General features: G+C 42.5%; 1 protein-coding gene across 1 annotated transcript in view; it reads right to left on the bottom strand.

Annotated features, from left to right (window-relative positions):
* The window catches only part of ADAMTS6 (ADAM metallopeptidase with thrombospondin type 1 motif 6), a 504,558-nt gene that overhangs the window by 107,352 nt on the left and 379,310 nt on the right, over positions 1-17,896 (bottom strand). The window contains exon 15 of the mRNA XM_073623564.1: positions 957-1,059. Within this exon, the coding sequence (XP_073479665.1) occupies positions 957-1,059 (103 nt within the window). The remainder of the gene's footprint in view (positions 1-956; positions 1,060-17,896) is intronic.

Here is a 17,896-nt window from a genome sequence, read left to right as displayed (position 1 = left end):
TCTCCTGCTCACTCTTTCGTCACCTTCTCCCATGCTCATTTATAGGAATTCTCAAAAGCTTCTTCCACCCTCTGACACACCCTACCCCAATTTATCTGGCAATCTTCTACTCTGTCTGCCTTCAGGTGATCCCTGAAAACTCTACTCTTCAGGGAAGCCTATGCTGCCTCCAGTTTTACTTTCTCCATCAACTCAACCCTTATAGTTATTACCTTCTGTATCATTTGCTCTTACACACTGGACCCTCTTCAGCCTCTTGCCTTAATCTGTTTTGTAACTGTACTGTTAGTGCTATATAAACCCTGTATAATAATAACAGCAATTTATCAAGTTAAATAACTTAAAAATAGCTGTTCGGATGTAATTCTGTAATGATGTGAACTGCAGTTACATTATTAGTGCAAGCACCTATAGGTACCTGCACATACCCACTTACCACATACCTATAAGCCAGTGATACTACCCATCACTCTGATAAGCCAATAGGAATGCATGGGGCTGGAGTTAAAGAGGAAGCAAACTTCCAATGCTGACATGTACCTATAGGTATGCGCCTATAATCAAGGCTTACCAATAGGTAGTGAAAATAGGAGGTTTTTACATTGCATGCAGCCAGTGACATCATTGGCACTGGCGCATGCACTTTGAAGGAACGGCCCATGGGTGGTGTTCCTTCTGAGCCCTGTGCTGTAAACGATGGCATCGTGGCTCTGGCCAATCACAGCGCCGGAGCCTGTGAACCCAGAAGAGACTGTGGGAAAATGTCAGCCGTCTCAGCGGTGTGTGGGGACTGCTCCAACAGCTTCCTTCTAAGGTAAGTATTTCATAATGAGCTAGTATGCAATGCATACTAGCTCATTATGCCTTTGTCTTGCAGGGTTTTTTTTTTTTTGAGGTTTACAATCTCTTTAGGCATCAAACTCAAACTCAATAAATATAAAATAATTGCACGTTACCTCCAGTGTAAGGTTTCCAGTTGTAGTATTTTCCTCTAAACGGCATGCTATCAAAGTCTGCACACTGCTTTTCTCTGAAGTCTCGAGACCCCGATGGACAAGGCTAAAAGAATAAATCACAAAAAGACTAAAGTTTATATAAATAATATTTCGCCATTATGGACATGTCAAGTCATGTTGGAACAGGAAGGGGCCATCCCCAAACCGTTTCCACAAAGCTGAGATCATGAAATTGTCCAAAATGTCTTGGTATGCTGACGCCTTAAGAGTTCCCCTCACTGTAACTAAGGGGCCAGGCCCAACCCCTGAAGGACAACACCAAACTATAATCCCCCCTCCACCGAATTATTTGGACCAGTGCACAAAGCAAGGTCCAGAAACACATGGATGAGCAAGTTTTGGATAGAGGAACTTGACTGCCTTGCACAGTCCTTACCTCAACCCGATAGAACACCTTTGGGATTAATTAGAGCGGAGACTGCGAGCCAGGCCTTCTCATCCAACATCAGTGCCTGACCTCACAAATGCGCTTCTAGAAGAATGGTAAAACATTCCCATAGACACACTCCTAAACTCTGTGGACAGCCTTCCCAGATGAGTTGAAGCTGTTATAACTACAAAGCATGGGCCAACTCAATATTGAACCCTACAGATTAAGACTGGGATGCCATTAACCACTTCAGCCCCGAACTATTTGGCTGGCCAAAGACTAGAGCACTTATTGCGATTCGGCACTCCGTTGCTTTAACTGACAAATGCACGGTCGTGCGACATGGCTCCCAAACAAAATTGACGTCCTTTTTTCCCCACAAATAGAGCTTTCTTTTGGTGGTATTTGATCACCTCTGCGGTTTTTATTTTTTGCGCTATAAACAACAACAAAAAATTACAATTGTGAAAAAAAGCAATATTTTTTACTTTTTGCTATAATAAATATCGCCAAAAAATATATAAAAAAACATTTTTTTCCTAAGTTTAGGCCGATATGTATTCTTCTACATATTTTTGGTAAAAAAAATCGCAATAAGCGTTTATTGAAAGGTTTGCGCAAAAGTTATAACATCTACAAAATAGGTGATAGTTTTATGGCATTTTTATTAATATTTTTTTTCTTTGGCGCCGATCAGCGATTTTTATCAAGAATGCGACATTATGGCGGGACACATCGGACACTATTGGCGCTATTTTGGGACCATTCACATTTATACAGCGATCAGTGCTATAAAAATGCATTGATTACTGTGTAAATGTGACTGGCAGTGAAGAGGTTAACCAGGAGGGGGCGCTGAAGGGGTTAAGTGTGTCCTAGGAATGTGTTCTAACTGTAGGGGGGATGGGCTATGTGTGTCACGACACTGATCACCGCTCCCGATCACAGAGAGCTGTGATCAGTGTCCTGTCGCTAGGAAGAATGGGGAAATGCTTGTTTACATCAGCATTTCCCCGTTCTTCCCCTCCGTGAGACGATCGCGGGTATCCCTGTGGACAACGAGTCTGCGGGACCCGCAATCACACTCACGGAGCTCACGGTGGGCGCACACGCGCTGCCGGCGGTGTACGCACGCCCACAATGCCACGTCTTAAAGGCGACGTACAGGTACGTCAATATGCCTGTCCGTGCCATTCTGCCAACGTATATCGCCATGAGTCGGTCGGCAAGTGGTTAAAGTTCATGTGAATGTAAAGGCAGGCATCCCAATACTTTTGGTAAAATAGTGTAAATACAGTGGCAAAAGAGTGGACTTTAACGCTCACATGCTGCACATATGTGCCCTGGGCATCCAATGTTTATGTGTTGAAAGTGGGCTCACTGCATGCTCTCAGCAAAAAGACAGAGTTGTCAAAGACAGCTGTCTGTCCAGGGTAAAGATTGGTAGTAGCAGGACCAACTTCCAATCATGTCACCATTGTGACAGTGGTGACAGATCGCCGTTCCCTCCTGCCTCCTGGGCATTCTCAACTATTTAAGGGGATGCAGGAGTGGATGGGAAGGTGTTAATAAACTGGGGCCCTTTGACTGTATACATTATTTTCTGGAAAGGGGGAACTTAGTCTTTAAAGTGTATTATTTAGCACGTTAACATGTGTTCCATGAAGGCAACCCATTCATCTTGAACAAGCAGCCAGCGCAACACATGTGGTTGCAGTTTGATGTGGTAAAAACGCAAGTGTGTTATTCTGCACTGCCTAGGTATGTTGTGATCCCATTTAAAATTAACAGGACCACAACTAACCTAACCATGTTTTGTGTGTTAAGGTAACATGCTGTTTACCATGCATTATTGCCATTTTGCAATGCAATGCAACAGTGTGAATGGGACTTTAAACTCACAGATTATTAACGCATTGGTGCCTATGCTTAATCATTTCCCAAAAAGCAAAGAAGAATTGAGTGAGTCTATGTATTCTCATGATTCCGACTTAGCATACCAAACCGCGGTTATCAATTACTAGTAAACTGGAAGTCTCTTTGGGAAAATGACTCAGGGAAAAGATCAACTTTCATAACATTTTATTTGTTTTATAAATGAAGGCATAGGACACCTTTGGTTGGCTCTATTTGCTGGAGCAACAACTGTTAAACCTTACAACAGAAAATAGACTGTACAACTGGCATGCAGACTAAATGGTATCTTTTGTAATATTGGGCAAGCGTAATATAATTGAGGTTATATAAACAGTTTTAAGTGTTACACCAGTTCCTCAACAGTTTTTATCTCCAATGCATGTCAAGGCTCCCTTAGCAATTAATCCATCAGGTATCCATCAGGTATCTCCTTATAAACACACATAGAAAAGCAGATGAAGAATCTCAAAGTTAAACAGAGTTTTGGAAAAGCAGTTATAGTTCGGCAGGGCCCAGCTGTTTCTGAGCCTGTGCTGAGATGTGCCATCAGCCTCCTGCTAAGGGAATTATCAAATTGCTGTGCTATGTAATGAAGCCCATCAACTACCAGTATAAATAATTTTATGAGGAATGCAGGAGAAAAGAAAGAGTTTCGTGTTCAACATATGCCCTAGCCCACTAAAACTCTGTCCAGACCTGAAATGTGAAGCAGCTGTCATTGATGAGGAGTGAAGTCTATGGTTTCCTTACAGGAAACTGCTGTAGTTTTTGATGCCCTTTATAGCGAGGATAAATAGATCAATACAGTCTTCTTCATAATGGCAGCGGCAAGGGGTGGAGTGCTGATGTGGATATCTCCACACTGGAGCTACCAAGAAATGTAAGACGCAAGATTAAAAGTGGGTTTAAAGTGGGTTTTCACTAAAATTGCCCTAAACTCTATGTGGTTGATTTACTAAAACTGGAGAGTGCAAAATCTGGTGCAGCTGTGCATGATAGCCAATCAGCTTCTAACTTCAGCTTGTTCATTTTAAAGTGGACCTTTTGTGTGAAAATTAATCCCTGTTAGATCACTTCAGGCTGGCCCATTTTGCAGGTCGAGTTATAATGTAAAACATTAAAAATAATTGCCTGTACTGTTTAAAATCCAGTAACACACTGTCTCACCCTGCTCTGCACATGCTCAGTTGCTCTCTATTTTTAGGCACTGTGCCGATCTACTGACAGCCTAAATATTTACTGCTGTTCATGGGCTCTGGACTTCAGAAAAATGGCAGCCTCCAGCATGAAGAAACAGGAACAATTTTGGAGGCAATTTACAGCACACACTAATTTTGGTAGCATAATTATTAATGTGGAATGTATGTTCATTGCTAAAGAGTATTATTTTTATCAAGTTGTTATGGATAAAGTTCCACTTTAAGCTTTGACAAAAAAAACTGGAAGCTGATTGGTTTTTATGCAGAGCTGCACCAGATTTTGCACTCTCCAGTTTTAGTAAGTCAGCCCCCATGTATTAGCCTCCACATCCCCAATGTGAAGTTGCTTGCTAAAAATATTAACAAAAAGAAAAACTTAACACAAATCCTGGCTTCTGGACCATTCACCTAGGTAACATGACATTACAATGTCTTCCACAGCCTCCTGGAAAACATGAGGATCTCATATCTCACAAGGATCTTGAGCATGGGTCTGACATAACCAAATGTTCTTCTAATATATATATATATATATATATATATATATATATATATATATTCATTTTTAGATAGTGATTTTACATGGGTGGGGAATAATAAGCCAGTTTTTTACATTTGCATAGTATTATGCCCTGCATCAAAGTGTGTTGTGTTAGGGCAGCCCATTTATTTTACATAACACATTTAATCTAAAAAAAAACTGCAGCGGACCACTTGTCACGATTGCAACACACTACTACAGAACCCAGCATTTTTTTTTTTTAATATCCGTTTATTGAAACATTTGCCAAATAGACAATAAGCAAAACAACATAACACAAAGGTGAGGACCCACGTAGGGGCTTCAAGAAATATAGCAAAGTACAATCGTGCCAGGTTACTCCTTAACACTTTCAGGGGACCGGAATGTGGCCAGTGGGGTAGAAAATGTCCCAACGGTGAGTAAACAATGCCTCAGGTTTGGGGGGTCAATGGGTGGAATTCGCCATTCCCCATCTTTGCTGTCAGTGGACAGAATGGTGCCTCGTTGTTGGTTTCAGTGGGAAGAATAGCGCCATGTATCAATGGGAGGAATAGTGCCCGAAGCGCCAGATAAGGGCAAACAAAGGGCCACATCCGGCCTGCAGTTTGGAGACCAAAGGGCCTCACCCAAAACAACTGAGGAATTAGGGCACTTTTAGTGGAAGATCTTTTAAATCCAGCTGGCATTCCTCCATAAATGAAAAATTTAAGTGGAACTAAAGTCCCAAAAGAACAGAAGCACAGAGTTTTGTGCATTGATGTGTGTTGCATTAAGGCAGTAGATTAATTTAGATTGGGCTGCTAACACACAGCAACAGACCAGAAATAGGAACTTGCAGCAACAAATGCATTACCACCTACTGTACTTGTGCGTTGGAAGGCCATTCATTATCTTTATCACACATTACTGAAACACATAGGTGTGGAGTTAGCACAATGCTAGCCATATATGTATAGATTTCCTCTTTTCAGCTCCTGGGCTAAACTGGATACATCTAATATTATTCCTCCATCCACAAGAAACAGCTGTCTGCGTAACCGAACCGTGACTGCATCCAGTGACTGTTCCACTTGTCTCCTTCAGGGTAGGGGCCACCAACCGATAAAATATGGACAAATTTGCAGGAATTTCGAGTTATGTGTCGCTAACATTACTATAAGCACAGAATGAGTGAAGGAAGTTACAGCCCAACTAGAAAAGGCAGTCTGGGTAATCCGTATCTATAGTATAACTTATATTCACAGGCCTCAAAAACCAGTGGGAGGTTCTACAATGCGGGGACCAGGCTTCTAATTTCCCCAAAAATATGTTGGATGCAGAAGATTCTGCTACAACACAAGGAAGAATAGCACCCATTTGATAGAGTAAGTCATATTCTTCTTCATCTTTTTTTTTTTGTTTTAGTTTAGCAAGTGTGATGCAGTTGGCTGTCTGGATTGCAGGTGCAAGGGACTTATACTTACACAAAAACAGTGGCAAACACTTTGCTAGAAAGCTTGATTTCCAATAAACAGGTTGGTTTCTAATTCCCATCCAGCCCTGATATACATAATACTGCTATGGGCGTTTACAGGAGTTTAGAGGCTAAAAAAACCTCTATCACCTGTACATTCAAGAGAAGAGCATTTTGGCAGAAAAGAATTCCTAACACGCTTAAATGAGGGTAAAAGCACGTTAATGCTATGCGCTTTTAACGCTTGAGCTTTTTTTTCCATTCAACGGCCAGAATAAATAAATAAACAAATACTAGTTACAAAGTATTGCGTGCATCCTCACATCTGCCTGCTAGTGGCTACACTGTAATGATAGCTTATTGTATCACTATTGCAACACATTACAAATACAATAACCCAACAAATGCCTTGGTAATTACAGCTTATTTTTATTCAGCTTCCTACCGCAGCTTGTCAAGGCTGTAGAATTTGGAAGGTGAAACGATTGCACATTTTAAAAATATGTATAACTACTAAAATGCCAAGTGCAGTCTGAATATTTGTGAATTACACCACACCACCAATAAAAACATTGTGTTCCCTGTGCAGTATGATGCTGCTTTTGGTACGTATGACCTTGCTTCACAGAAAAGGAAACAACAAGATGTAATGACTCCTTTTGGGCAAAACCGTTAAAATGTAAGCCAGCCTAGACATTAACACATAAGTTCATAGATTTATTGTTTATACCACTAATGCTTGCTTTTAAAATTTTAATGACAGTGTAGACATTGCCTATGCAAAGCAAAGGTTGTCACTTTTAAAACTGAGCCAAAATTGTGGCACCAATGATATCACTATTACGGCTGCTGTACACAGATATATGAGATCAGTTAAGGTCAGTCAAAGATCAGTTTGTGCTTTGCTTATACTACCCCATGTATGTCAATGCAAAGGCACAGTAAATGCAAAGCAAACACAAACTGTGTCACAAATGTCCATGTACACTAGCCCACAAAGCAATCTTGTACTAAGTCCTTTCAAAATAACAGATTGCTTGATAGCTTACCCCCTCTGCTACTGATGCTTTCCTTTCCAAAATCTATGTTTGTCCATTACATGACCATGAGCCTTGTACATGCCGCAGGTTGGTCAAGGACAAAACTACCCACGGGGTAACAATGTCTGGCTACAGATGTGCAGAGTACAGTATTTTAGGAGGAAGCGGGGCCTTGCTTCCTACGTACCTGGGGGTCTTGGGTGCTTCAATGGGTAAACAGGCCAAACATGGGCCTGTTTGCAACAAATTAAAGTGGCTGTATAGGTAGAAGGTTTTTTGCCTTAGTGCATTTTCTGCATTAAGGTAAAAAAAAATGTAATTCTGTGTGCAGCTCCCCCTAATAGTGACCTGGTGCATTGACCTTGAACCAATACATCAGGAAAAGGAAAAGGAATGGATGCGTAGAGTACAGACTACAGACTTGAATGACTTTAAATTGAATGAAGATTATACAGCGGTAAGATCCAGGCGCAACAAGCATTTTCAGGTAGAGGAGGTATAGCACCATACAGGCCACACAGCAAAGATCTCAATGAAGTTAAAAAACAGGTGTGCCTTGTCAGGAATGCTAAGAAGGGGGGGGGGGGGGGGGGGGCATCAGGACACAAAAAGGGTAATGCACTAAAGGTGCCCCTACTAATTAATGTCTGTAATGCCCCATGGTATGACACAGTAATCCCAAAATCAATTAAAGGATGTAAAACTAGCCTAGATGCTTTCCATCCAAAGTCATAATAAAAAAGAAAACTATGTGAATGTTTTAAATCAGGAGATTAATACAACTGCCATTTATGTGGTCCGGAAGGAATTTGCCTTTCTTTGAACCTACACTGCTGGTGTGTGAAAGTTTGAAGTTGACAGACAGGTTCCTGATTTCAACCTAGTTAGTTGTGCAACTATGAGTAAGATATGTGATCAGCAGGAATATACTGGAGGCTTTCGAATACTCCCACAGGCCACCAAAGTTCACAGAGTGGCATGGAACATCATTTCCCTTCTACCGAACAGCTGCTAGTACCATTTTTCATATTCTATTTTTCACAGTCTGCATTACAAGTCTTCTAAATGAATTAACATTGCCCAAAAAGAATGCACAGCCTTCCAGGATACCATAACAGGTGATCTGGAGGAGTAAAGACATTTTCATGTATGAAAAGCAGTCAGGGAAGAATGGAAATTAATTTGTTTATCCTAGAAGGATGGGAGACAAATGAGCACAATCAGCAGACTTATGTAATTTAAAGTGATTGTAGGCATAATAGATGCTGACACTGTGCATAAATGGTTTGAGAAAAGCAGCAGTTTAAAGTAATCCATCATGTATTGCATAACTCCTAAATTTAACTCCCAAATTTCTGAGATGAGAAAGAGGGACACAATCTAGTATAATGTACATAGCAAATGGACAAACCTCTGCTACGCTATCAGCTATGCAGACCAATAAGCGTGTATATGCCCAAAATAATTGGTTATATCTGGGATTGTTTTTTTTATTTATTTTATTACTTTTCCTTTACTGGCTTTTCAAAGTTGCAAACAAGATAATTAAGAGATATGATGAAGGTTTAGTGCAAAATAACACTTTTTTTTTCTTTTTAAATCAGAAAAAGCTTTTATTGTGTCACAAAGTCAGATGTACAAAAAAGGATAGAACATGAGAAAATATTGTCAGCGTATACATTAAAAACAGTATATTATACATGAAATGGTTCAGGGTACATGAAGCTAAGATTTGTCATTTCCAGTCATAGCAGAGAATACTTATGACAGACAAACCCCTTCCCAGATTTTATCACCGTACACTCTAACGATGAGCAGACAACAGATTAGCGGACACAAGCATAGTCAAATAAGCAAAGGTACTGTAGAAGAACTAACTACCTTCCAACGGGAAGGTAAACTAACTGGAAATTCTATCATAACAAAGACCCAGGGAATTATAGCAGTTATCTCTGTTAGCCAGCCAGTGAGAGAGGGGATTCTTAGATTGAACTTTAATTTTGTGATCAAACCCAAAATTGTTTTACTATGGTGAGAGTAATTGGTAATGGTTTTCGAGGAGCTACGAGGTTACATTTGAAGAAGTCGACTGAGGACTAGTTGGGAGGGTGCTAGGCCTGGGGTGCCTAGCCAAGGTTGCCATATTTTATAAAATTTATTAGCAGCGTTTCTATGTTGATACATTAGCTTTTCTTTAATAAGAATGGTATTTACCTGCTCAATCCACTGTTTCATTGTTGGACTATACAGATTTCCAAAATCTGAAGAGTTTGGGGCAGTGCAACAGCAAATGTATGAGGTCCCCGTTAGCCCTCTCACATTTGGGACACAGAGGGGACTCCCTCCCACCCCATCTGTGAAGCATCACTGGAGTACGGTAAGTTCTGTGCAGAATAAATAGCTGAGAGAGCCTGTACGAGGGTGAAACTGAGATGGCTGACATAAACTGCAAACATAATTCCCAGTCCTTACCACCAATCTCGCCCAGGTCTTATTCCCACCTACGCCTACATGGTAGTCCAGCTGTATCCCGTGTCCTCGAGAAGAGAGTACTATATATCTGTGAAATGATGCCCCTTTTATTCTGTGTGGTGAGTATATGTCAGTAATTAAAGGATGTTCTATGAGTTCTAACCTGGACTGTTGTACCTGTGATTGTAAAGCATGCCGAAGTTTGAGATACCTATAAAAATGGTGTTTTGGCAGCCCAAACTCCTCCTGTAGGTCCATGAAGGATTTAAATATGGTTTGATTATAGAGTTGGGAGAAGTCTGTGTACCGAGGGTTACGCCATAGAGTATGCACCATGAAGCCCATCATACCCATACTGTGTTTGATAAGGGCCAAAAGTTTTGTTAGCAAAAGTATGGTGGTCATCGATGTAGGGTACTGGGGCAAATCGGCCTTAAGATGAGAAACCGCGGGGAGACTCTGCGTGCTAGAGAATAGTAAACTACGGATAGGATCCGCCATATCTACCTCCCCTCAGCCATCCAGGTGTTGAAGCTGTGAAGCCAGGAAATAGAATCTGATGTTGGGCATGTTGGGCACTGCCAGGCCACCCTGGTCCTTACTGTACTGCAACATGGAGCGTTTGATCTTCTTTTTCCAAATAAGACTTCTAAATAGTGTCAATGCCTGTGAACCATCTACGGGGAATCTATTGCAGGGAGTTATGGAGTATGTACAGTATCTGAGGTGCCCATACCATCTTTATAAGGTTGGCTTTACCGGTGACTGAAATAGGCAGCTTGCACCAGGTAGTGCATTTGACTTGTAGTTTAGTAAGAATAGGGAGTAAGTTGAGAGATAAATACCTGGAAGTGTCTGGAGTGACCTGAACCCCCAAATGCTTAAAGGAGAAGACAATCTGGAGAGACTGGGCATAGTCCGGTAAGGAGGCTGGCAGCTCATCCAGAGGCAGGAGAGCTGACTTACTCCAGTTTATGGAGAAGCCAGAAAAGCTACCGAATTGTGTTATTAGGGACATCACGTTTTGCAGTGGGGTGGAGGTATCTCCCAAGTAAAGGAGAGTGTCGCCTGCATATAACGAGATTTTATCCTCTATCTTCTCATAAATCCGGAGATCAATGGTGACGCTCTCACCATCTCCACCAGAGGTTCCAGGGCTAATGCGAACAACAGGGGTGACAATGGGCACTCCTATCTCGTGCCTCTGTGCAGACGGAAAGGGTCAGAGAGATCACCATTAATGCATAGCCTAGCGGTGGGATTCGTGTAGAGCAACTGGACCCATCTGATGAAATTATCCCCAAAGTCAAACCTCACCAGGACCTCCCACAGGTACCACTCAATGCCGTTGAAGGCTTTGGCAGCGTTGAGTGATAGCACCAACCTATTGCCAGGGTTTGCTGCCTTCGTTAAGGTCAACTGTTTAGCCATCTTTTGTGCTTACAACTACCTCCTCTAAGTGTGATTTGTAGGGTTTGCGGTGAACCCTGACTCCGCCTCTCTAAGTTTCTGTAATACAGAGAGCTCCCAGGTCTTGGTCTTGGTCTTTATGGAGGAAATTGATTTAATGAACTGACCTTGAAGTAAGAAAGGCCTTAAGGGCGCCCCAGCACATACCTAAAGACGCTGTATTTCTATTGATAGTAATAAAATCAGTCAGAGCAGTAGTTACTGGGTCTGGGGTAGGAAGCAAGGAGAGCCAGAATGGATTTATTTTCCAGTGTTTCCTTTTGCAAGGGCCAGAAGTGGTTATCTGAGCCCAATATGGGGAGTGGTCAGAGACTGTCCTTGGTTCATACTGGGCATCAGCAATAAGTGAAAGCATGACCTCATTGCAGAGACCAAGGTCAATTCTGGAAAGGCCTCTGTGTGAAGCAGAATGGCAATAATAAGTCCTAGTTTAAGGGGTTCTTTCGGCGCCATACATCATGAAGTCCCATCTCCACTAGAAGACTGCCAAACAGTGTTGGACCTCCAGCCGATGGCCTGCAAGGGAGAGCCACCGTAAATTTATCTAACTGAAAATTTAGGTAGTTATTGGAGTAGAGAATAACACTTTAAGTAGTTGAATACTACATTTTATAGATATTTGTACATCAGATTAAAAAGAGGGACAATTGAGGAGGATAGAGGGACAGGGGTATTTGGTTCCAAATGAAGGACAGTTAGGAGGTATGTGTACTGACAGTCAAGAGTCTCAGAAAACCTCTGAAAACCTCCCCAGCTACAGGGACTGCCCAAGTGTAATATACCCCGCTGTGCAAAAAGGGCAACACCTCAGCACTGGTAGTAAGAGCTATTACCCAGGCTGGAAAAAAAGTTGTCCACATCTTCAGCAGATAATTATTCTGTGTCTAAATATATATATATATGTATATACAGTATCTCACAAAAGTGAGTACACCCCTCACATTTTTGTAAATATTTTACTATATCTTTTTATGTGATAACACTGAATAAATGACACTTTGCTACAATGTAAAGTAGTGAGTGTACAGCTTGTATAACAGTGTAAATTTGCTGTCATTTCAAAATAACACACAACCATTAATGTCTAAACCGCTGGCAACAAAAGTGAGTACACCCCTGATTGAAAATGTCCAAATTGGGCCCAAAGTGTCAATATTTTGTGTGGCCACCATTATTTTCCAGCACTGCCTTAACCCTCTTGGGCATGGAGTTCACCAGAGCTTCACAGGTTGCTTCCACTCCTCCATGATGACATTACGGAGCTGGTGGATGTTAAAGAACTTGCGCTCCTCCACCTTCTGTTTGAGGATGCTCAATAGGGTTGAGGCCTGGAGACATGGTTGGCCAGTCCATCACCTTTACCCTCAGCTTCTTTAGCAAGGCAGTGGTCGTCTTGGAGGTGTGTTTGGGGTTGTTATAATGTTGGAATACTGCCCTGCGGCCCAGTTTCCAAAGAGAGGGGATCATGCTCTGCTTCAGTATGTCAAAGTACATGTTGGCATTCATGGTTCGCTCAATAAACTGTAGCTCCCCAGTGCCGGCAGCCCCATGCAGCCCCAGACCATGACACTCTCACCACCATGCTTGATTGTAGGCAAGACACACTTGTCTTTGTACTCCTCACCTGGTTGCTGCCACACACGCCTGACACCATCTGAACAAAATAAGTTTATCTTGGTCTCATCAGACCACAGGACATGGTTCCAGTAACCCATGTCGTTAGTCTGCTTGTCTTCAGCAAACTGTTTGCGGCTTACTTGCGCATCATCTTTAGAAGAGGCTTCCTTCTTCCGAGGAGGAAGCCTCTTCTGGGAAGACCAATTTGATGCAGTGTGTGACATATGGTCTGAGCACTGACAGGCTGACCCCCCACCCCTTCAACCTCTGCAGCAATGCTGGCAGCACTTATACGTCTATTTCCCAAAGACAACCTCTGGATATAATGCTGAGCATGTGCACTCAACTTCTTTGATCCACCATGGCAAGGCCTGTTCTGAGTGCAACCTGTCCTGTTAAACTGCTGTATGGTCTTGGTCACCGTGCTGCAGCTCAGTTTCAGGGTCTTGGCAATCATCTTGTAGCCTAGGCCATCTTTATGTAGAGCAACAATTAATTTTTTCACATCCTCAGAGAGTTCTTTGCCATCAAGTGCCATGTTGAACTTCCAGTGACCAGTATGAGAGAGTGAGAGCGATAACGCCAAATTTAACACACCTGCTCCCTTTTCACACATGAGACCTTGTAACACTAACAAGTCACATGACATTGGGGAGGGAAGATGGCTAATTGGGCTCAATTTGTACATTTTAACTTAGGGGTGTAGTCACTTTGTTGCCAGCAGTTTAGACATTAATGGCTGTGTGTTGAGTTATTTTGAGGGGACAGCAAATTTACACTGTTATACAAGCTGTACACTCACTACTTTACATTGTAGCAAAGTGTCATCTCTTTAGTTTCGTCACATGAAAAGATAGAATAAAATATTTACAAAAATGTGAGGGGTATACTCACTTTTGTGAGATACTGTGTATATATATATATATATATATATATATATATATATATATATATATATATATATATATACATGGGCGTAGCATAAGGGGTTGCAGGGGTCACAATCGCAACCCTGCCCCTAGCTCCAGGGGGCCCCTGCAGCCTCCCTGTCTTATAATCATGTCCTCCACAAAATCCAGCTCCGATTTGCCCTAGGGCCCCACAGCCACGCTCCAATACTGGGCTTCTACTTTGCCTTCCAAAGTCCACACCCCTCTGTTCCCATTGGCTGGGGAGAAGCTGTGAGCCATTTCCTGAATGGAGAGGAGCACAAGCTGAGAACAGTCCAGGATGGGGAAGTGTCTGTGCTGTGTGCTGGCAACATGGAATGGTAACCGAGCTCAGCAAGGCATGAGGACTGTAGCCACGATGGGACCGATGTCACTGGTGAGGTAAGACACCGCTCAGTATCTCCTAGTCACCAGCTGAGATTCTCTGTACTCCCCACCTGGGGATGTCTACTTACCCCACTTCCCTGACATCTGGGGAAAAGACACATACCTTCGGGAGGTGACCTTCCCCCAACACCTGCCAACACTGACAGAGAAACCTTCAGAATTTGAGAAAACAAATCCCTTAACACCTCCTAAGATGGCCCTGAGGGGCTGCAGGCTCCAGATTTTGTGTCACATGGCTTTGCCCTCTCAGATCTAAGTTGCCCCCCCCCCCCAAAGCCCACTGACCACCCCCTCCACCCTGAATGCTATGCCCGGCTAGGTGTATCTGCCTACTGCAACTACACTGCCGTTCTGACCAGAGAATTTCACAGGTCAGATGGGTAACATAAAAGCAAGATACACCCTGTGAAGACTGACAGACTGTGTGTAAAGTAATGTGATTTCAGCCCTGTGAAGTGTGTGTGTGTGGGGTGGGGGGAGCTGTATACAGTGCTGGGATGGGAAAGGAACTCTGCCAAGTGACCTGCCAGGTGTCCCTGTCCTCTGATTCTCCAGCGGTGATCCCTGTCCTCTGATTCTCCAGCGGTAATCCCTGTCCTCTGATTCTCCAGCGGTGATCCCTGTCTGATGTAAAGAGGAACTCTGGGAACTCAAAACTCTTAAGCCACTTTGAATATCTTGGCATGTGGTGGATGTATCTGCATGCACGTCGAAAGTAGTGGGGGGGGGACCCAGGTCAACTTTTGCATCATGGCCCACAAGCCTCAAGCTACGCTTCTGTATATATATGTATACAGGTGTCAAGAACTGCAGTGTTACACCACCCATTATTTGTTCTGCTAATCCCTCTATTCCAGATAAATTGAAGACCAAAGCTTAGCAATAGGGTTGTACAAATACCGATATCGGTACCAATACTAAGCATTTGAACAAGTACTCATGCAAATGCTACAATACCTAAAACAGATACCTTTGCGGTGCAATTTGAACCAAGAAATGTAATGTGATTTGTATGTTTGTATGTTAACATTATACACATAAATTTGCATTGCTAACTAGGGTTGCACTGATACCGTTTTTTTATTGGTGAGTATGAGCACAGATACTTGTGCTAAAGTACTCGCTGTTACCAATTACCGATACCTTTGTGGTGCAATTTGAGCCCATACAAAAAGAATGAGCTCAAATCATGCTGCAAAGAATTGCATGTGATTTGAACAGGATCTGTCCAAATCACATGCAGTTTACCGCACCGCTCCTCTGTGAACCCAGGCTTGTCACAGTGACTTCAGCCTGGCGTCACACAGGAGCAGTGCAGAAAATTGCATGTGATTCGGACAGGAATTGCGCCGCATTCCTGTTCAAATTGCATGAGATTCTTTGCAGTGTGATTTGAGCCCATTCATTTTGTATGATATATCAGTAACAGAGAGTACTTGGGCACAAATGTCGGTACTCGTACTAGCCGATAAAAAAAATGGTATCGGTGCAACCCTAGTTAGCAATGCTAATTGATTTGCATAATGTCAACATACAAATCACATTACATTTCTTGGTTCAATAGTCAATAATGTGGATTAAAACTATGCAGCTCATGGTTGAGCTGTTATTTAAGAAATACAGTACAGCCTAATACAGGCCACTTTGTATCCCATATCACACCATAACACTTCCATCATCCTGTAAAGGCTAAAAGTTAGAGGCTAAAGGGGTATATTTATAAAGCAGTAAATGTTATATTCACCAAACATTCCTATGTTCCTGGAGCATGTTTTGTAAATAACAGTGAGCAATTCACCTGCAGGGAATGTTTGGCAAATGTCAAATGAGGGCACTGTGTTATGAATCTTGTTATACAATGCTAGTCTTAATGATAGAACCTGAGAGCAATCTCTGACAGTTTAGTGTTACAGGCTAGCAGCCTATGACAGTGTTAGTAGTGAGCAATTTCTGATGGGCTTTGGATTGGATAAAAGTGAACTATCTCTTCCAGTTTCTTGCAATATGTGAACAGTAACAGTCAAATACTACCAGAGGAAGACATAAGGATCAGTGTGGGGCTGAAACCTGCCTACTCCCAGCTACCCACTCACATCAACCATGTTTCCAATTGGCTTCCTTACTATCCCACCACCTAAAACAATACTGAGCCCAGAGTACATTATTATGTATAGAAGGGGTCTCCCACAACTTTAAACTAGGGACCAGTTTACTGTCCTTCAGACATTAGGGGGTCAGACTGTGGCCAGTGGGAGTAGAAAATGTACTGGTGTCAGTGGGAATAAACACAATGCTACAAATTTAGTGGACAGATTAATGCCCCATCATTGGCGACAGTGGGAGGAATAGTGCCTCATTGTTGGTGTCAGTGAGAGGATACTGCCCCATTGCTGGGGTCAGTGGCAGGAATTATTCCCATGTTGGTGGTGTCAGTGGGAAGAATAGTGCCCCATTGTTGGTGTCAATGGGAGAAATAGTGCCCTATTGTTGGTGTCAGTAGGAGGAATAGTGCCCCAAGGGACAAATAAAGGCAAGCAAAGGGCCAAAACCACTGCTGTATAGTATGATTAATTTGTTCTTTCATAATTAAGGTGCCCACCAGTGCCAGGACAAAGTCCTGTAGCAGCCAAGGTAAAAAGCCAAAGTTTGCCCAGCCCTAGAGCCCACCCATATAAGCTGCAATGTTCTCCCCTTTGGCCAGTGTCTACAGCTACAATAATACTAATAATAAACTTTATTTTATATAGTGCCCTTAAGGTTAGCTTCTCAAAGAAAACACAAGAAATACACAGGATAAAACAAAGGAAAAGGGATAATTAAGTGAAAGGCTGTCTAAATAAAAACATTTTAGATTTGATTTGAAGATGACTCTCTAATGTTCTTTGGAGGTGAATTCCAGAGTTTTGGAGCATAGCAGGAGAAGGCTGTGTCTTCCACTGAGTGTAGATGAGAAGGGAGGACACACATGTAGCAAGGTCCCAGGCCTCCTTTGGTCTAATGAGAACCTCCAGGGGCAGGGAAAGCTGACATCCTTCTGTATGTGGTGGGTTGTGAGGCATAGTGGGTGTAAGATGGTTAAAGTTATTGGGCACCAGATACTTCATGGATGCAAAAGAGGTTTTATTTCTCTTTACAGTCCTTTTTGTATTTTAGGGGGGGGGGAGAGGGTTAGGACCAGGACACCCTTAGGTAGTTGCAAGATTATTTGGCAGACTCTGAGACATCAATAGGAGGACAGCCACGCAGGGAAAGGTATCCAGCAAGACGCCACATCTGCATGTGCAGAAATGCTGTCTCCTATGGCAACAGTCTTTAACAGTTCCTAACACAAAGCGTAACCATTTTTTCACCTTCACTACAACTTCTCCTTGTTGTTCTTCAATACACTGAGCTCCTGGTCTCCCACTAAACCCACTGATTCACTGCCACTGAATCCCTTGAGCTCCTCCAATCTACACTGTGGCATCTTCCTCAAGCATCAT

This window comes from Aquarana catesbeiana, linkage group LG01, assembly GCF_042186555.1.
Source record: "Aquarana catesbeiana isolate 2022-GZ linkage group LG01, ASM4218655v1, whole genome shotgun sequence".
Taxonomy (NCBI): Eukaryota; Metazoa; Chordata; class Amphibia; order Anura; family Ranidae; genus Aquarana; species Aquarana catesbeiana.
The sequence above is the reverse complement of the archived record's forward strand: the minus strand, read 5'-3'. Positions and strand labels throughout refer to the sequence as shown.